Source organism: Malaclemys terrapin, chromosome 3 (genome assembly GCF_027887155.1).
Source record: "Malaclemys terrapin pileata isolate rMalTer1 chromosome 3, rMalTer1.hap1, whole genome shotgun sequence".
Lineage (NCBI taxonomy): Eukaryota > Metazoa > Chordata > Testudines > Emydidae > Malaclemys > Malaclemys terrapin.
Genome location: NC_071507.1, coordinates 52,688,628 through 52,709,485, shown reverse-complemented (window position 1 = coordinate 52,709,485; position 20,858 = coordinate 52,688,628). Strand labels below are relative to the sequence as shown.

At 47.9% G+C, this 20,858-nt stretch overlaps 1 protein-coding gene across 1 annotated transcript in view; it reads right to left on the bottom strand.

Annotated features, from left to right (window-relative positions):
* DNAH14 (dynein axonemal heavy chain 14) overlaps window positions 1-20,858 on the bottom strand; it is a 468,480-nt gene that overhangs the window by 34,727 nt on the left and 412,895 nt on the right. Inside the window, 2 exon segments of the mRNA XM_054022851.1 lie at window positions 13,859-14,086; window positions 18,162-18,264. Coding sequence (XP_053878826.1) covers window positions 13,859-14,086; window positions 18,162-18,264 — 331 coding nt within the window.

The window sequence follows — 20,858 nt, the reverse complement described above, 5'->3', positions numbered from 1 at the left end:
AGACCGGTGAGCCTTTCATTCGGTCGGCCACTGCAACGAAGAGTTGTGTCGTCTTCCTAAAGTGCCTTGTGCGGTCAATATAGAAAGCCAGGGCCCTGCGTACGTCCAGAGAATGCAAACGTTGATCCTGGCGAGTAGCATGTGGTTTAGGATGAAAGACCGGGAGAAATATATCCTGGTTGATATGAAATGGAGAAACCACCTTAGGGAGAAAGGCAGGATGTGGACGAAGCTGCACTTTATCCTTATGGAAAACTGTATAAGGGGGCTCGGATGTAAGCGCCCTGAGTTCAGAAACGCGCCTTGCTGAGGTGATGGCTACGAGGAAGGCTGTCTTCCAGGATAGGTACAAAAGTGAACAGGTGGCCAGTGGCTCAAATGGAGGACCTCTGAGCTTGGAGAGAACCAGGTTAAGGTCCCACGTCGGGACGGGCTGACGTTGTTGTGGGTACATGCGGTCTAAGCCCTTGAGGAATCTAACGACCATCGGGTTAGAGAATACCGAGGACGCGAGTTTCCCTGGGTGAAAGGCTGATATAGCGGCCAGGTGAACTCTAATTGAAGATATCGCCAACCCCTGCTGTTTTAGGGAGAGGAGATATTCCAATATGAGAGGAATAGGTGCCTGTAACGGGGACGTGGCTCGTTGTTCGCACCAACAGGAGAACCGCTTCCACTTGGCCAAATACGTGGCTCGTGTTGAGGGCTTCCTACTGCTCAACAGAATCTGTTGGACCGATAGTGAGCATTGTTGTTCTGTCTGGGAGAACCATGGAGCAGCCACGCCGTGAGGTGAAGAGAATGCAGGTCGGGGTGACGCAGTCGGCCGTGGTCCTGAGAGATGAGATCCGGACATAATGGAAGCGGGATCGGTGTCCGAATCGAGAGTTCCAACAGTGTGGTGTACCAATGTTGTCTCGGCCACGCTGGAACGAACAGAATTACCTGTGCCTGGTCTCTGCGCAATTTGAGCAGTACCTTGTGGACCAGAGGAAACGGAGGGAAGGCATAAAACAGGTGGTCTTTCCAGGGAAGGAGAAACGCATCCGAGAGGGAGCCCGGAGCTCGACCTTGTAGGGAGCAGAACACGTGGCACTTCCTGTTGTCTCGAGATGCAAACAGGTCTATCTGGGGAAACCCCCACTTCTGGAAGATGGAATGTATGATGTCCGGACGGATGGACCACTCGTGCGTCTGAAAAGACCTGCTGAGTCGGTCCGCTAAAGTATTCTGGACTCCAGGGAGGAACGATGCCGTAAGATGGATTGAGTGGGCAATGCAGAAGTCCCACAGGTGAATGGCCTCTTGGCATAGAATTGACGAACGTGCTCCTCCTTGCTTGTTGATGTAAAACATGGCCGTGGTGTTGTCGATGAGAACTAACACACAACGGCCACGTAGGAGATTGAGAAATGCCTGGCACGCCAGGCGCACCGCCATGAGTTCCCGAACATTGATGTGCAGGGCTAACTGAGATGCAGTCCACAGGCCCTGAGTATGGTGTTCGTTGAGGTGGGCGCCCCAACCCAGAGATGAAGCGTCTGTAACCAGTTGCAGAGAGGGTTGTGGGGCGTGAAATGGCATCCCCTCGCAAACCACATTGTGATCTAGCCACCAGGTGAGGGAGGTCAGGATCGAGTTCGGGATCGTGACCACCATGTTCAGGCTGTCCCGATGTGGGCGGTATATCGATGACACCCAGGTCTGGAGTGGGCGAAGCCGAAGTCTGGCATGCCTGGTTACGTACGTGCAGGAAGCCATGTGACCCAGTAGGGTGAGGCACGACCTCACCGTGGTAGTTGGGAAGGCCCTGAGCCCTTGAATGAGGCTCGTGATGGTACAAAAGCGGTTGTCTGGCAGGATGGCTTGTGCACGTCTGGAGTCTAGGACTGCGCCGATGAATTCTATTCTCTGGGTAGGTTCTAGAGTGGATTTGTCCTTGTTGAGAAGGATGCCCAACTTGTTGAATGTGTGCACTATTATGTGGACATGATCTCGAACTTGCTCTTTGGTGCGACCGCGTACCAGCCAGTCGTCTAGGTACGGGAACACCTGTATCCCTTGTCGACGAAGGTACGCTGCCACAACAGCCATACATTTTGTGAACACTCTTGGGGCCGAGGATAGGCCGAAGGGAAGGACTGCAAATTGATAGTGCACTCTGCTTACCACGAATCGCAGGAAGCGTCTGTGAGGCGGGTAAATTGCGATATGAAAGTAAGCGTCTTTCATGTCGAGGGCGGCGAACCAGTCTCCAGGATCGAGGGAAGGGATAATGGCCCCCAAAGAGACCATGCGGAACTTCAACTTTACTACGAATTTGTTGAGTCCGCGCAAGTCCAAGATGGGCCGCAGACCTCCTTTGGACTTGGGGATCAGGAAGTAACGGGAATAAAATCCCCTGCCCCTTAACTCTATCGGAACCTCCTCTATGGCCCCCATGGCAAGGAGCGTAGAAACCTCCTGTATAAGAAGTTGCTCGTGAGAAGGGTCCCTGAAGAGGGACGGGGAAGGGGGGGTGAGAGGGGGGGATAGAGGAAAACTGGATAGCGTATCCCCTCTCCACCGTGCGGAGGACCCAGCGGTCCGAAGTTATAAGGGACCAAGCACGGTGGAAGTGGGAGAGGCGATCCCGAAAGGAGGGGGCTGGATCCTGGGGGATGACTGGGGCGCCGTCCTCGACCGCACCTTCAAAAGTTCTGTCTAGGACCTGAAGGTGGTCTTGGTGGCCCCTGGTTCTGACCGGGTTGAGGGCCAGCCCATCTTCTCCTACCACCTCGCCCTCGCCTTCTGGCAGGGTCCTGTCTCTGACGAGGTGGAGGGGGGTAAAAACGTTGAGGCTGGGGCCTAAATGGTCTGCGCTGGGGACCCGCAACATGCATCCCCAGGGAGCGCATGATTGTCCTGGAGTCCTTGAGGCTCTGCAATCGAGAGTCCGTCTTCTCCGAGAACAACCCCTGTCCTTCAAAGGGCAAATCCTGTAGGGTTTGCTGTAATTCAGGGGGCAAACCCGAAACTTGGAGCCAGGAGGTCCTTCGCATAGCGATACCTGCGGCCAGGGTTCTCGCGGCCGAGTCCGCTATGTCCAGGGAGGCCTGTAAGGAGGTCCGAGCCACCTTCTTACCCTCCTCAACCAAGGCCCCAAACTCTTCCCTGGACTCTTGGGGAACCAATTCCTTGAACTTCCCCATAGAGTTCAAGGAATTAAAGTTGTAGCGGCTCAGGAGCGCCTGCTGGTTAGCCGCTCTAAGTTGCAGCCCTCCAGCTGAATAAACTTTACGGCCAAACAAATCGAGTCGCTTAGCCTCCTTTGATTTGGGCGCTGCAGCTTGTTGACCGTGGCGCTCCCTTGCATTCACTGATGACACCACCAGTGAACACGGCTGGGGATGGGTATACAAGTACTCGTAGTCTTTGGAAGGGACAAAGTACTTTCTTTCCACCCCTCTCGCTGTAGGTGGGATAGAGGCAGGGGTTTGCCATATCGTAGTTGCGTTCACCTGGATCGTGCGGATCAGGGGCAACGCCACTCTTGATGGGACATCCGCCGCGAGGATATTTACAATGGGGTCCTGCACCTCCACTATCTCCTCCGTCTGTAGGTCCATGTTACGGGCCATCCTACGTAACAGGTCCTGATGAGCCCGAAGATCTATTGGGGGTGGACCTGTGCACGACGTGCCCGCCACTGCCTCATCCGGAGAGGAAGAGGAAGATGCCTCTGGTGGTAAGGGATCCAGGGGAGGATCCTGGTCTCCCTGTTCCTGGGTCGGAGCATCACCTGCCCTTGGGTCCGGGACGTCAGGTGGTGCAGATACAGAGGCCTCCATGCCCCCTGGAGGAGGGCGAGAGATGGTGGACTCTGGGGCCCTTGTATCAGAGTGACCCGAGCGAGAGGTTGTTGGAGCCCCTTGCGCCTGGTGGTATGCCCACGGGGTCCAGAACGACCAGTGAGATGGGCCATGGTCAGGGTCCTCTGCTCCCTCTTGCCAATGGCCTAAATCTTGCTCCCCGGTTTGCCCCTGAGGGGGGTATGCCGATCTTGACAAGTCCTCAGAGGAGTGAGACACCGATCTCGATGGCCATGGCGGTGCCGACTGTGCCGAGACGAATCCCGTGGGATACGGTGCCGTACGGTGCCGGTCTAGAGATGTTCTATCTCTACGCGGTGCCGGCGATCGGTGCCGAGATCGCGATCGGTGCCGATGACCTCGCCGGTGCCGGGAGTCGGACCTGGATCGAGACGATGACCTGGAGTAGGCCCGGTGCCGGGAGCGGCCTCTCGACGTCGAACGTCGATCGTACCGGTGCCGAGAACTACGTCTCGACGTTGATCGGTGCCGACGATCATAACGGTGCCGAGATGTAGAGCGGTGCCGCGATGATCTTGGCCGCGAGTACGACCGGTGCCGAGGTGATATCCGGCGCCGGGACTGCGAGCGGCGTGGGGACCTGCTTCGGGACCTGGACCGGTGCCGTGGTTCCAGCCCTTGCGATGGAGGGCGCATCAAGGCAGGTTTTCCCCTAGATTGGACCGGGCGAGTCAACGGTGCCGACGGTGCCGGTGGTTGGGGCGGTGCCGGCTCCGTGAGGGCGATCAAGTCTCTCGCCGTCGCGAAGGTCTCCGGTGTCGACAGGAGGCACTGTATCACCGCCGGTCTCGGTGGTGATTCTGTCTGCACCGGACTCAACGGCCTCGGAGCCGGAGTCGACGGTGCTGGAGGCACCTGTTTTCGGTGCTCCACAGGTGGACGCGGCTCTACCCCCGGCACCGGGGGAGCCGGCGTCTTCGGCACTGAGGTCCCCGCCTTATGGGATTTTTTATGTCCCGGGGATAATGAACGGCGCCGAGGCACTTGCTGTGAGTGCGGTGCCGATGAGGTCCGGTGCCGTGGAGGCTTGTCCGACGTGGTCTGCATGGTCGGTGCCGCCGGGGCACTGCGCACCGAGGTGCTAGGTGCTGGGGCCTGACGCGCCGATGGAGCGTCCGGGCTAAGTGCCGCCTCCATAAGGAGTTGCCGGAGTCGAAAGTCCCGCTCCTTCTTGGTCCTCGGTTTGAAGGCCTTACAGATCTTGCACTTATCTGTTTGATGGGACTCTCCCAGGCACTTCAGACACGAGTCGTGCGGATCGCTTGTTGGCATAGGCTTAGCGCAGGAGGCGCACTGTTTGAAGCCGGGAGCCTTGGGCATGAGCCCGGCCACGCGGCCGGGGAAAAAGGGGGAGACAACCCCCTGAATCCTCTTTAACTATATAACAACTATAAACAAGTGAATAACCAACTATATAACTATAAACAACTATAACTATAACTATAACTGTGAATAACTGGATAAGCTAGGGAGAGTGGAGAACAGCTACGCCGCGCTCCACAGTTCCAACGACCGTCAGGGGCGGTAAGAAGGAACTGAGGGGGCGCCGGGTCGGCTGGGGTATATATTCAGCGCCATGAAGGCGCCACTCTAGGGGGCTCCACAGCCGACCCGCCGGGTAGAAAATTGCTAGGGTAGAAAATTCTCCGACGATCGTGCACGCAACGCGCGCACACCTAATGGAATGGATATGAGCAAGCACTCGAAGAAGAATTTGGGGTGCGGTCATAGTGTAACCTTATCTTTGAAAAAGATTATAAATGGGGGGGGGGGAGTAGGCCATTAGAGCCCCAATCTCTGCCACTCTCCGAGCAGAACTAATGGACACTAGGAATGTGGTTTTCATGAAGAGAGCTGATGGGCATGGGTTCAAAGGGAGGCCTTGTAAGGCATTTGAGGACAAGGTTGAGATCCCATGCCGATGTAGACCATGTGATTTGCGGGAAGAGGTTACTCATTCCCTTGAGAACCCTTCTTGTGAAAGGATGAGCAAAAACAGAACAACCTTCTATCTTATGATGGAAGACAGTGATGGCTGCGAGAAGCACCTTTATGGAGTTTAGAGATAATCCTGACATCTTTAGTTCTAGGATGTAATCTCACACAAGTGGTAGTGGAGAGGATGTAGAAGTAGAAGTAATGTGTTTCAAGTCACTAGAGTTAGAATTGCTTCCACCTTTCAACATATATGTGAAAGTAGTTTGCTTCCTGCTATGTAACAGGATCACCTTTACATACTGGGAACAGGTCATTTCCAAGCTTTGGAACCATCAAAGGGCCATGCCTTGAGCTGGAGATTGGGGTGATGGACCTTGCCAGCATCCTGACAGAGGAAATGAGGAACAGGCTGGAGAGTGATTGGTTGGCATATCGCCAGTTGAGTAGGTAGGGAAATCTTTATCACTATAATTCTGTTGATTTTCTGATTCCACAAACCAAGGAGGAGAATGATGTAACACTCAAGAACTTGAATTAAGTGACTTACATGTATGCTCCATGTATTGTGGGGAACTCATCCTGAATGTTGTAGATACTGTGATCATGGGGGTCAATATGCCACAGTTGAGGATCTTATGGATGACACACATTCACCCAACTTGGAGGATATCAAGGAAAGTAATTAGAACTTAAATCTTTACATTCATAATAAGGCTAGTTTGTATTGCCTTTACTGTTATTGTTGTCTTGTTGCTGACTTGCTCTATTCTTCAGTGAAGGCCTCCTGCTGAAGTCTAAAGAGGAATCAGATGATGACAATCCTTTTATTGATGGGATAAGAAATGGTTACTCACCCTGTGCTGTAAATGTGGTTCTTCGAGATGTGTGTCCCTGTGGGTGCTCCACTCTAGGTGACTATTGAGCAGTACCCTCTAAGGTGGAGGGGGCTTCTGAATTGAATCCAGTACAGCAGAGAGTACAATCGAGCTGAATATAGTGTCAGAGTGGAGTCATGGGTGATTGCATAGTGTTCAGAGAACATACACACAGAAGCCCAAGTGGCAGCTTTACATATTTCGATGATTGGTACGTTATTAAGGAAGGCCGTGGAAGGGGCGATGGACCTTGTTGAATAGGTGCATATGAGCTAGGGTGGCTCAATGTTGTGAGATTGGTAACAGGAGCTAATGCAGTGTGAAATCCATTTGGAAAGTCTCTTGCTAGAGATTGCCAACCCATTTATCTGTCTGCTATCAAGATGAATAACTTTTCGGTCTTTCTGAAGGGGTTTGTTCTGTCTAGATAGAAAGCTAGAGCTCTTCTGACATCCAGAGTATGCAGTACTACATCCTGGGGGTTCAGATGCAGTTTGGAGTAGAAGACAGGCAAGTGAATTGTCTGACTGAGATGGACTGCAGAAGAGATCTTAGGTAAGGATTTGGTGTGAGGTTGAAGCATGACCTTGTCCTTAAAAAACACTGCGAAAGGGGGATATGCCATCAGGGCCTGTAGCTCACCAAACTGTCATGCCAACATGATGGCTATCAGGAATGCTGTCTTTGTCAACAGATGGAGTAGTGAACAAGAAGCTAGAGGTTCAAAGGAAGTCTTGTGAGGCATTTAAGGACCAGACTGAGGTCCCATATTAGAGATGGACGTTGGACCACTGGGTAGAGGTTTCCAAGCTCTTTGAGGAACCATCCTGTAGTTGGGAGGCTAAAGATGGAATAGCCCTGTATGGGTGTGTGTGAAAGGCTCTGATGGCTACTAGGTGGGCTCTTATCGAGCTCATCAGTAAACCGGAAGTTTTTAGGGCTAAGGTGTAATCTAGTATATCTGGAAGTGATGCAGTCACTGGTGAATGCTGTCTATGGCCACACCAACTGGCAAAATGTGTCCATTTCTGACAATACATGTAGCAAGTAGATTGTTTACCATTGTGTAGTAGCACTCCTTTTACATTGAGTGAACAGGTTATCTCTACCCAGTGAGCCCTTGCTTAATCGCACTTTGAGACGAAGAATCTTGAAATTGGGGTGAAGAATCGTCCCGCGGTTTTAGGAGAGAAGGTGGAGAGTGTGATGGTGCACCCCATAAGGCTTTATGGAAATATGCTTATGAATGTATGTGTGACATAACTGGAATGTTTTTTATTACATATGCCATGTAACATATCTATGTAAAGGTTATGATCTACTGAATATATTTATCCTACTTGTATGCATATATCATTTTTGTATTCGAAGTTATGAATATTGGCTGTGTACTTGTTTGATTTTAACTAGCCTAGTAGAGCATTTGGTCAGCTTCTTGAGAAAGGAATGTGCAAATTAAGTGCCCAATCAAGAACCACTTAAGCCAACAATGAACTCGAAGATGCCAATCCACATCGGAGCTTTCCCAGGAATGTGGCTTGGCTGGTAAGAAACTCAGTCATGCATGGACATGTGACTTGCCCATGTGACTCCAAAACTCCATCTTGGAGCTGGACTTTGCATAGGAGAGAGGAGGGGGTCTTCACCCACAAGAGCAAGTCTACTTAAATCCCTGGGAGACCCCTCCATTTTGTCTTCAGCTTGCTAAAGAGAGAGCCTCTCCACCCCCAAGGATACCTGAAAGAAAATGGAACAAAGGACAGTAACTACAGGGGGTGTGAGTGATTGCTGGACCCAGACTAGAAGGAGACTAGTCTGTAAAAGGAAGCTTACTGGAATTCCTCTAAGGGTAAGGTTTTATCTGTATTCAGTTTTCTTAAGACTTAGACTTGCATGTTTTATTTTATTTTACTTGGTAAGTCACTTTGTTCTGTCTATTACTATTTGGAACCACTTAAATCCTTCTTTCTTTATTTAATAAAATCACTTTTTACTTATTAATTAACCCAGAGTATGTATTAATACCTTGGGGATGGGGGGCAAACAGCTGTGCATATCTCTCTATCAGTGTTATAGAGGGCGAACAATTTATGAGTTTACCCTGTATAAAGCTTATATACGGGGTAAAACAGATTTATTTGGGGTTTGGATCCCATTGGGAGTTGGGCATCTGGGTGTTATAGACAGGAACACTTCTTAAGTGGCTTTCAGTTAAGTCTGCAGCTTTGGGGCACGTGGTTCAGACTCTGGGTCGGTGTTGGAGCAGACTGGCGTGTCTGGCTCTACAAAACAGGGTGCTGAGTCCCAAGCTGGCAGGGAAAGCAGGGGCAGAAGTAATCTTGGCGCTTCAGTTGGCAGTTCCCAAGGGGGTTTCTGTGATCCAACCTGTCAGAGGGAGTGTTGTGGAGCATGATCAGACAGCATGTTGGAGGTAAGGAAACCACATTTGCCTGGGCCAAGTGGGGGTTATTAGGATGATTTGGCCTTGTTCTTTCTTTGTTTTGAGCAATGTTCTGCCTATTCGAGGAGTCAGAGGGAACATGTGCAGTAGGCTGATGACCACTGAAGTTGAAAAGCATTCTTTAAGGACTGGCAACCCAATCTGCTTGTTTACTTCTGTGGTGAACAGATCTATTTGGAGGGTGCTCCATTGGGGGAATATGTGATATAATATGTTGGGATCTATTTCCCATTCGTGGTCTTGGAAGAAGTGTCTGCTGAGTGCATCCACAGTAATATTCTGGATACCTGTGAGACAGGCCACTGTGATAGTAATACAGTTTTATATGCTTCCAACTCTGACTGCCTTGGTGCAAAGGGATGGGGAACTTGCTCTCCCCTGAAGGTTAATGTAAATGTGCATGATATATTGTCCATCATTATTTTTATGTGCTTGCCTTTGATTAGCAGTAGGAATCAGAGACAGGCACATCTGACCGCCCTGAGATTGATATGTAGCATCATCTCCTTGCTTTGGATAATGTGAGTTTCTAGATGCGCTCCCCATCCTAACAGAAAGGCATCCATTGTTATAAGACCACTGGGGAAAGTTGTGTGAATGGAACTCCTGTGCACTCATTGTGATGGGTTCTTCCACCAATTGAGAGATTGTTTCACAAAGGCAGGTATGGAAAGAAGCCTATGCAGACTGTGTCTGGTGAGCAAGTAAATGGTTCTGAGCCATCCTTGGAGGCAGTGCATTCAAAGTTTGGTTTACTGTGTCATGAAGTTGGTGGCTGACATGTGATTCAGTAATTGAATGCAGTTCCTGACCATGGTTTGTGGACTGAGTTGAATCGTGTTTGCTATGTTGGCGAGGGCTACAAATCTGTGTTGAGAAAGGTAGGCTCTTGCCATCACTGAATTGTGCCCCTATGAATTTTGGGCTCTGTTCCAGGGTCAATGTTGATTTCTGTATATTCAGTTGTAGACCCAATTAGAGGAAGAGACCTTTCTTGTGGATTTTCTTTCTTGTGCTACCACTGATATAATCTTCGAAAAAACCGCTGGGGCAGATGATAGGCTGAAGGGGAGCACTCAATATTGGAAGTAATCTTGGCTAATAACAAAGTGGAGGAACCATTTGTGGGATGGATGGATGGATGGATGGATGGAATGATGGATGGATAGTGATGTGGAAATATGCATTGTTGCTAACAGTCTTTGTGCCTTCAATTTGTAATTTCGAAGTGTAATGGGGCAGACTCACCTCTCGCGAGCACTGCATGGCCGAGTGCATGTGATTGCACACTCACTTTCTCTCTTTGGTGGGTCTTCGGTGACTTAGCCCTCTGGCCAAATCATATACAGTCTGTCTACAGGGGCCTCTTTCAGTGCCCTCTGTAATGCTTCTCTCAGTTTGTCCCTGCTCTGGAATACAGCAGTGCTTCAGGGCTCCTTCCCTGAAGGCAATGTGTTCGTCCTCTCAGGGCCTTTCTAGCCCCAGCTCTTCAGCTGGGCCACTGCAGTTCAGTTTCCCCTTTGGGGTGCCTCAAAGTCCAGGCCACTTCCCTCAGTGACTAATGGGGAGGTTGGGGGGACCCAGGCCCGCCCACTACTCTGGGTCCCAACCCAGGGACCCTGTAGATATAGCTGCTGTCACTGTGTCCCTTTATCTAAGTTGCACTGCTGCTCTAATTCCCTGGGCCACTTCCCCATGGCATCTTCACCCTTACTTCAGGGCCTTGTCCTGATGGAATCCCTGTAACCGGCTTAGGGATCCTTCTCGATCTCCCCAGCTTCTGGCAGAACCACCTCATCTGAGTTCCTGCAGCTTTCGCAGCCAGCCACATACCATCCAGGACTCTCGAGCTCTATCAAAAAACGGAACTTGCGCTGGCCCTGCAGCTCTTCTTATAGTAGCCTGCTGGACCCTGATTAGTTGCTTCCCTCACAGCCTCTCTAGGCAGGTTGGAGGACCTCTCTACTGCCCTCTTCTGGGGTGGGTGTGGCAGGGCCACAAGGCCTCAAGCAGGGGGCCTCAGAGCCTAGTCCACCCCATCACACTAAGCCAACAGTGTCTTGAAGGTTGAGGGCTGAAAACCAATCCCCTTGCTCTAGTGAAGGAATTATCGCTGCAACATCACTATTTTGAATTTCCGTACCTTCACATAGGTAGTCTCATATTTAGGATAGGTATCCAACCTCCACTCTTTTTGGTACCAGGAAGTATCTTGAATAAACTCCCTTCCCTCTGTGCTGCATGGGGACTGGTTCTAGAGCGCCCAAACATAAAACAGTGTCTATCTCTTGGCGAAGCATGCTCTTAGAGGGGTCCCTGAAGAGGGATGGAGAAGGGAGAAGTGAAGTTAAATTAAGTGTATTGAATAATCTGTGGAAACGATCTCCAAGACCCACTTGTCTAGAGTGATTAACTCCCAGGCTTGCTTAAAGTGGTGAAGGTGTTTGCCGAAGGAAGGAAGGCTGGTGAACTGGTGCAGAGGAGAGGATGAGGATTGTAGTTCACACTCTCAACAGACACATCAAAATTGCTGTTTGGAAGTGGATGGGTGTGAGGCAGAAGGCTGAGAAGTGGATAGTTTCCTTCTCTGAAACCTCTGCCTTCTTAGGTGTGGTTCATATCATAGGCGCCAACTCCGTATGCGCTCTGGGGCGGGAGCATTCACAGGGAAAAATGGTGGGTGCAGAGCACCCACTGGCGGCCCCCCATCAGCTCTCTCCCCCAGCATTTTCCACCCGCCAGCGGAAGCCCCGCGGTCAGATCAGCGCCTCCCTCTCCCTCTCTCCCTGTGCCTCCTGCCTACCACAATTAGCTGTTTTGCAGTGTGCAGGTAGGAAGCTGGGAGGGAGGGGAGGAGCGAGGACGTGGCACGCTTGGGGGAGGGGGCAGAACTGGGCAGGAAGAGGTGGGGCAGGGGTTGACCGGGGGGAAGAGGCAGAGCTTCGGTGGGGATTGGGTGGGATCTCTGTGCTGTCTGGGACTTGCCGAGTTTTCTCTTGTATGAAGGGGGTATAAATGCCAAGAGAATGCAAAGTCACTCTGGAATCCTTCACTATTCACAGAGGCTCATCCATCAAATCCGTGAACAATTTAGAACCATTGAAGGGAAGTTCCTCGACCATGGTTTGAACCTTCTAAGGGAAACCAGAGAGCTGGAGCCAGGAGGCTCTTCTCATTACCATTGCTGTGGCAACTGAACGAGTGGCGGTGTCAGCAGCATCGAGGGAGGCTTGCAACATTGTTCTGGCCAATAGCTAGGTCTCTGCCACAATCACTTGAAAGTGCTCTCTGTGTTCTGCCAATAGGTGGTCAACAAAGGAGGCGAGTTTGGTATAGCTGATGTGGTTATATTTTGCCATCAAGACCTGATAATTGGCAATTCTGAACTGAAGAGAGGCCGAGGAGTAAGACTTTCTCCCTAATAGAGCCAGGCACTTGTGATCTTTATCATGAGGTGTTGATTTACCATGGTGCTGCCTACTACATTCCTTCACCACATCTACTATCAGGGAGTTAAGTGAGAGGTGGGAAAATAAAAACTCTGAGTCCTTTGCTGAGACGTAGTACTTCTTGTCTGCTCTTTTACATGTAAGGGGAATGGAAGCTAGTGTTTGCCAAACAATCTTTGCTGGATCTAAAAGAGCCTCATTAACAGGTAAGGCTATATAGGCCTCTGAAGGAGGGTATCAAGCTGCTTAGGATGAAGCTCAGTAGCCTCCTTTTAGTTTGGACTAATTCAGTCTCCTTTTTGTACTGTTTCCCATCAACATTTGTTATTATTTGTTATTGTGACATCTTATGAACTTTCACGTACTTTTTACAGTTGAGACCACAATTAGGGTAAATTGGTAGGTTCAATTTATCATAATAGAGCTCAGCGCTGTTGTATCTAAACTAAAAACCTACTGCCTGAGAATAAAAAACAAAATTAAAATATACCTTTTAAAAAACTAGAGTAACAGTAACGCTAGTGAATACTAAGTTCCAATTACTAAAAAGTAACATCCTATCTAAGCAACAAAGAACTATAAAAGGGATATTGATGTTGTTCTATCTGTCTGCCTAGGGTGGTTGCAAAGAACTTAGTGGAAATTAGGGTCTCAGGCTCTTTATACCCTTGGGAAGGGTACGCGGAGTGTGAATGCGCCTCCTACTACACACTGCTAGTGAAAATGTTGCAAACTATTGTGCTGGGGTGCCCAACACACCACGAGTGGGATCCACATGTGCAGTGATCAAAGAAGAACAATTACCTGCTGGTTTCAGGAATTATGGAGTCTTTGTTTCTCCACAGTGTTTTCATGATCTCCTGCACTAGTGGTATTAGAAGGGATACGGGGTACCCTTCCTGTATTCTAGGGAAAAATGATATATGGTGGTCTTCCATAATCTTCTCTTTTTCAGACACATTTATAAATACTTCGTGATCACTGGGTTCTTCCCAGGCCTGACCCTGGAGTGTTTACTTTTTATTTTAAACTTATTGGGATTTTGTCTCCCAGAAACTGAATAGCTCCTGGGAGACAAACTTAGAATCAAAGTACAGTATAAGTTAGGCATGGGCGTGAGACACTGAATTTGTGTACTTGGGAGATCAGACTAGGTGTTCCAGTTCAGACTCATCTCTAGTGTAAGCATTCATGAACCTGGGAATCAGAGTTCCAGATAACTTTTTATTTGTTTCATTGTGGTTTTTTTTGCAAAGTACTTACTTCTAAATCGGAAGAGTTAAATTCATATGGGACATTCCAGCCCAAAGCTCCATATTTTTTTCTTTCATGGACTACAGCATTGAAGAAACACAGGCTGAACACCAGCTTCTTCCATGATAAGCCACATTCAACCTTGTTGAAGATAATTTCCGTTACCTCTCCGCTGCCACTGTATCCAAATGTCTGAAGTAATTTTCCCTTCAGACCCTGAGGTGGTTCTATTGCCATCTTTAAAAAAGAAAAGAGGGAAACAAGGCAAGTGTATTACTATTATTATATTTTCTGAATAATATGCTGCAGGCAGATGGATGAGAGCAAAACAAATCTAACAAAACCCTTTTACTTTTTTTTTAGTGGATTAGTTACTGAATTGGATATGATCAATCGGAAAAAGAGAGAGATTACTTACAAGTAACTGTTGTTCTTGGAAAGTGTCGTCCCTCACACTTATGAGATATAATGCTCCTTGTGTTGAACTGTGGAATTTTATTAGTGATCAATATTCATTGGTGCTAGTCATCTGACCCCCATAAGGATCCATAAGTCTTCAACCACGATCCTCAGGTCCCCAAGCAACCTTCGTATTTTGGCTACCATCTGGCGACTTGCTAGTAACTGGTGGGCTCAATGGCTAATGGAACCCTAGCCCCACCAGAGGCATCAGCAATCGAAGTCCTGATTGGATGAGTGCCCGGCCCCACCTATTGGTCTGGCTGTGTTATTTAAACCAGAAGCAGACACAGGAAATTATTTGTGCAACTGGGTAGTTGCTACATTGAACCCTGCCTTCTTGCCTGACTCCTGAGCCATGCTTTCCTGCCTTGTCCCTGGTTCCTGCTTCCCTGTCTGCTCCTGATTCTGGTTTTCCTGATCTAGTTCTTGCTTTCCTGCCTGGTTCCTGATCCATGCCCCAGTCTTTGATTCTGACTTCCACCTCTGATTCTGACCCTTGACTTGTTTTACTGACTCCTAACTCTGACTCGTAGTTCTGACTGGCCAAACCCTTCATGCTACCCGTTCACCCCCTGCTCCTCCTGTGGAGGATTCCAAGGATATAAAAGAGGGTGTGGCTCCAACCACCCTTCAATTCCTTTGCTACTTTTGGAATTCTTTACCTGAGACTCCAAAGAAGAGGGGAAGGTGAGTAGGGAGTGTGAATATACAGAAGCAAAACTCTCAAAGAACAGCTCAGTGGTTTGAGCATTGGCCTGCTAAACCCAGGGTTGTGAGTTCAATCCTTGAGGGGGCCACTTGGGAATCTGGGGCAAAATCAGTTTCTGGTAAGTAACCTCTCTTTCTTCTTCAAGTGGCCTCCATATATTCCCACTTGTGAGAGATTAGCAAGATGTATAACCTCTGAGGAAGTTGGGCTGATAAGTCTAGGTGAACAAGGACTACAAACTGCCAACATGAGCATCAGCTGTAGATTGCAATACAAGAGAATGTTGGAAGTGATTATAATTTCATTCTCCCACATCAGACCTCAGCAAAAGACATTTTTATTTCAATATATTTACATACAGAGCTTCAAGCAACAGCCGTGCAAATTCTACAAAAAAGATAGGCCTGCAATGGATGTATCAACAATACTGAGACCTCAGGTTGTTTGCGGGGAATCCAGGGACTTAGGCACTTCATTAATTGTGCCGGAACCTCAGTGCTAATAGATCAACCCAGAGGGATCCACGTGCTTTGATGCTACATCAACAATATTGGGACATCAGCATCAAATTAGGCTGACCCTGAGAAATCCAGGGAACCTTAGCACACATCAAAGGTGCTGGAATTAGACTGACCCAGAGGAATACAGGGACTTTGACACTGCAACAAGGATGCTGACCTTGGTGATGAATAGGTCAATCTGGAGGGATCAGGAGACTTTGGCAGCATGTCAACTGTGTTGGTATCTCAGTACTGAATTAGACCCAGAGGGATCCAGGGACCTCAGTGCTGGTTGGCACCAGGACCTTGGCATGGGGCTCACCCAGAAAAGATCACGGAGATGGGCGAGGCTTAAGCCAGGGACACAGCCACTTTAGGTTAATGGATGGCCAAAATTGATGCTGGATTTACACATTGCCAGACTTAGTCAACTGGGCCTGAGATCCTCCCCTGTCAGTAGGAGAGTTTGAGGTGGCCCTCCCACTCCTGCTGGTCATCCAGATGATACCTGTGCCCCTTGGATACCATTTATTCTTTATTCTTCAAACTGAAGAAACCTGTGCTGTTAATCTAACTGACTAAAAAGCAAATAGTCACAAAGGACAGAATCAAAAGAAAGAAAAAGATGAGGAAAGCATCACACACACTATGTGATTCAGGGTCACTGCACCTTCAGCAGTTAAAAAAGAACTGAAGGGCATCTGAGACCAGTCCCCCTCCATGGATGCCATTCACTAGAAAAAGTCTGCAACATGATGCCAGGGGTGCTGAATCCCACAAGTGGGAATAGAGAGGACACTTGAAGAAATCTAGATTTCATTAATGGCTGACTACAACTATCCTTCTGAAAACCAGTGGGTTAGACACTACTATTTTCACCATTTTTGCATAAGCGGGGCCCTTTTTCTGAAAACATTACAAAATATTCTGTAGGATATAATGTAAATAAACAACTCATTAGTTTTCAATTACACCGCTTCTGAAGAAGTATTTTAAAATAAACAATTCATATAAACATATAATAATTAATATATACATATTTTCTGAAATGTGAGTATCAATATTCAGCAGAGATTATTTTGTTTTTGCCATCATGGTGGTCATGTGGTCATAAATCTAGGAATTAAAGTGGAACTATTAATCCTTGAGCAGGTGGAAATAAACCATGGAAGTGTTAAATTTGGGCCTAATTACTCAGAGTAATATATGAAGAACTACTGCACTTTATAAAAATTTCTGCTGTGGGATCTCTGCCATTGAACAACCATCACTTTTGGGAAGAAGCACAGCTGTTATGATGCCCTAACAGGAAACCCAAGTAAATTTATCTGCAGTACTGAGGACCTGATTTTTTAGCTGATAGTCTTCTGAAAAGTGAATGCGACGTGAAGCTTAATCTTTTGCTCTGAGAGATTAAGAGCATTATGTAGGCTGCATCTGGGGGATGGACCACCTTGCATTCTTCTCAGATAGCCTCCTCTAGCTAACCCATCAGCACCATCCAGCTCTTCTTAGCCACAAGAATGAACAAACCTAATGGCCTTAAAGGATGTGTATATATAAAATGATGTATTCCCAGAAAATCACTCAAATTAAAAGAGTGGAAAACGGAGCACTCATCCACCAAGAAAAGATGAGACCATAAAAATTCTGTTTATTTCTTCAAGGGAAATAAGAGATTAAAGTGTTTTATTCATGAGGTCATCTTCTCCTAGAGCACATTCATTTTATTTCATTGCTACAACATATACTTGTATCAAACTCTTGAACATTTAAAAAAACAAATCCAGGATGTTTGAATTCTAACTTTTTCTTGTTACTGCAAGAATAACATTCAGCTCACTTGGGGGAGGGGAATAAATCTTCAGTCGTCAGACAGGTTTCTATTAAGCAAAGTAGTCTTTATAAATGTCTCCTTTTTCATATGGAGAAACAAGGCCATCTAGTTCAGAGTAGAATTGGGCTTTATGTGGGGAGACTGGAGGAACTGGAGTTGAGTTCCCTCATGAAGGTTGGGTGGTAGAGTGCAGAATTTTGGTTTGGCTCTGTTTCTTGTTAAGATAATATTAATATTAGAATGAGAAATTTGAAATATTCAAATTGGGTATTCACAGCCAAAACCACAGCAACTTTCTGATTGTGGTGTTTTAGCAAATTATATCAATCCTTATTCATAGGTGCCAGGTTAGTATAATTTTTGGTGGTGCCCAGAATGGGTCCAAGCAGAGCCGTCCTGCTTTGGGGGGGCCACAAGCTTCGGGGGGACATGGGGTCCAGGGTGGCCTAAGGGGTTAGCGGGGGGGCGGGAGGAGAGGGAGACTTGCACTGGCAGCAGCGAGCGGCCCGGCCCCAGCTCGCCCCTTGCCCACTCCTGGAGTTGCTTGGGGGAGGAGGGAGGGGCGCAGAAGCTGGAAAGAGGCGAGGCAGGGGCTTGACGGAAGGGGTGGAGTGGGGAGGGAAGGGGCGGAGCGGGGCTGGCTGGGGCTGGGTTGCTTGCTGCTGCTGGCCCCACGCTAACATCCCAGGACCCCCGCTAATCCCTCGGGGTGTTTGCCCCAGTCCGTCCTAGGGACAGGATAGTTCTGAAAATATAAGTCTAAACATTGGTGGAGCCCATACAACTCGCCGCCTATGCCCTTACCTTAAAACCTTTCTGCAGGATAGGTATGGGGAAAGAAGGATCAGGTGTGGAACTTAACCATAGTCTAAACTGAGGATCCATGTTTATGTTTGGCTGGGTAAATCTGTAAAGACAGGTAGTTTGGTAACATAATTATTATTCTACCAAATATATAAGGCAAGATGCAAGCTTTTAATAATCAAATTTCATTACCATTTGCTCAAGTAATTTAAATGAAACAACCTGGACAGAAATAATGTGATTTCTCCAGCTTTTGTCTTACTCTTCAAAGTAGTAAGCCTAGAAAGAGAGCTAGTGGGTCTTGCAAAAGAGAATCTGAATGTTCACATCATGGTCCAGTTCAGAAACGTGATGCTGTCCACTCACATTAGAACCTCTAATGATGCACTATAAGACTGGGAATTGTCATTCCTACCTGGTAGCTAAGTACTGGGGGTTGCCAGGATCAGAAAATACTCAGCTGCATTCCAAGTGAGTGGTGCAGTGGGTAGAGGAGAGAATTCAACAGCCCAACAGGTTCACAGATGCAAGGTGGATCCCCTTTCACTAATCTCCGGCAGCAAACCCCACAGCCCCTACCTTTTGTTCATGGATATACTGGGTGGTGATCTTCCCTTTTCAGATATTGTGGGTGAACTCATCACTTCTGACAATGAATGGCAACTTCAGCCTATCTGCTCATGCCATGAGGGGCCCTCCCTGGTCAGACTGATCTCTAGGGTGGTAATGGGGGACAGTTCTCTTGCCTTCAGGGATAAGAGTACCGGTGGGCAGCAATAGCAGCAACAGCTGTATTCCACTGAGCCTCCACGGAGGTCCAGGTCAGGAGCTGCTAGCTAAAATCCAGGAGTTGTACCCTTTCCCCAGAACTCAGCATATGGTGGAACAGTGCAGACACCAATAACTTTGACAAATCAGAAGCCTATGTGGTTTTCTGAGCATCATAAGTCCAACAATTATGATTGCAGACTAGAGGATTCTCTGTGTCTGGGAAAAGTGAGAGAAGGAAGGACTGTGAATTGGTAGTGGGTATTGTTCACCACAAACCTGTGGGGCTGAGTGATTGCGATATGAAAATATGTGTCCTTCAAGTCGAGGTCGCCATATCAGTCTGCTGGATCCAGTGAGAGGATGATGGAGGCAAAGGGACCATGCAGAACTTGAGTTTCTTCATGAACTTGTTGAGTTCTCGCATGTCCAAGATGGGCCTGAGGCCGCCTTTGGCTTTCGGTATTTGGAAATACCAGAAATAGAAGCCCTTGCCCTTCTGCTCCTGAGGAACCTCTTCCACTGCCCCTAGTGATAAGAATGAGTGCACCTCCTGTATAAGGAGTTGCTCATGAGAGGAGTCTCTGAAGAGGGATGGGGAAGGCAGGGTGGAAGGATGGGAGGGCACAGAATAGGATGGAGTATCCCCTCTCTACTGTGTGGAGCACCCAGCGGTCCGAAGTAATACGGGACCATGCACTGTAGATACTTCCTGGGAGGTTCATAGGCTCTCTGGCAGTAAAAGGGCGGAGAAGCAGGCTCTTGCTTATAAGGAGGTGGTTTGGAGTGCCTTCTCCAAAGTGCTGAGGTGTATATACTCAGGGAGTGGAGGGTTGCATGACAGTCCTGAAGGACTGTAGCAACTCATCCATTTTGTCACTGTACATGTTGTTAACCTCAAAGGGGAGATCCTCCGTGGTAGGAATTTCCATGGGGAACCCAGAGAATTCAAGTCATGAAGCTTATCTCATTGCAACCAAAGTCACCATGCAATACTGAAGCTTGGAGGGACAATCAAGCTATCAGCTTGTCCACTCACTCAGGCAATGGTCTGCAATTGTGTTTTAGGTTCCTGGAGCAGTTTGTTTCTGAACTCAGAAAACTTATTATAATTAATAAAATCCTATTTGGAATTGAGGTCTGATCATTCACAATGCAGAACTATAGGTTAGCTGAGATAAAACTCTTCCTATTGAAGTGGTCTAATCTTTTGGTGTCCTTGTTGGAGAGAGTAGAGCTCATTTGGTGCAGTCTGTTACATTCAGTGACAGGCTGAATTTCTCTGACAGAGAGAATTTAGAAATGGAAGTAGCTAAGGAGTACTTTTTGGGAGCTGGAACCATGGAGGAAGTTGTGGCACTCCCATTCACCAGAGCAGGTCCAGTAGAAGAATATTTGGATCCAGGCAGATCTTGTTTGTCCAGGACCAAGTATAGGCTTGTCTATACTTTTAAATAAGCCTCCCTTGCTTTTGAGTTCTTTTGGAAAAAGACCAACAAATAGAGCATTTGTTGGTAATGTACCACTCACTCAGACAAAATAGGCATCTAATATGCCTGTCATTGAAGGGTATAGCCACCTGGCATGAAACCTCGTGATTTTTGCTCAGCCATAAGGTCTGAAGCCTGGTACCGGGTAACTAAAAGACAGAGTAAAAACTACACAGAATGGAAACCTATCATAAACTACTGTATCCACACTAAAAGCAATTTTATACAAAATTATTGTATTAACAATCACAAATGGGCAAGAGACAAATACTGTTCTCAGTTATGTCTCTTAGTCCTGGATGGTATGAAGGAACCAAGAGTAGGTTGGCGTGGCTCTCCTCTTTATGCCCTTTGGAGAGGAGAATAAGGGCACTCAGGTTGTAGGAACTGCCCAATAGATATTGCTATCCAAGAGTAGAATATATAAACACTCAAAGAA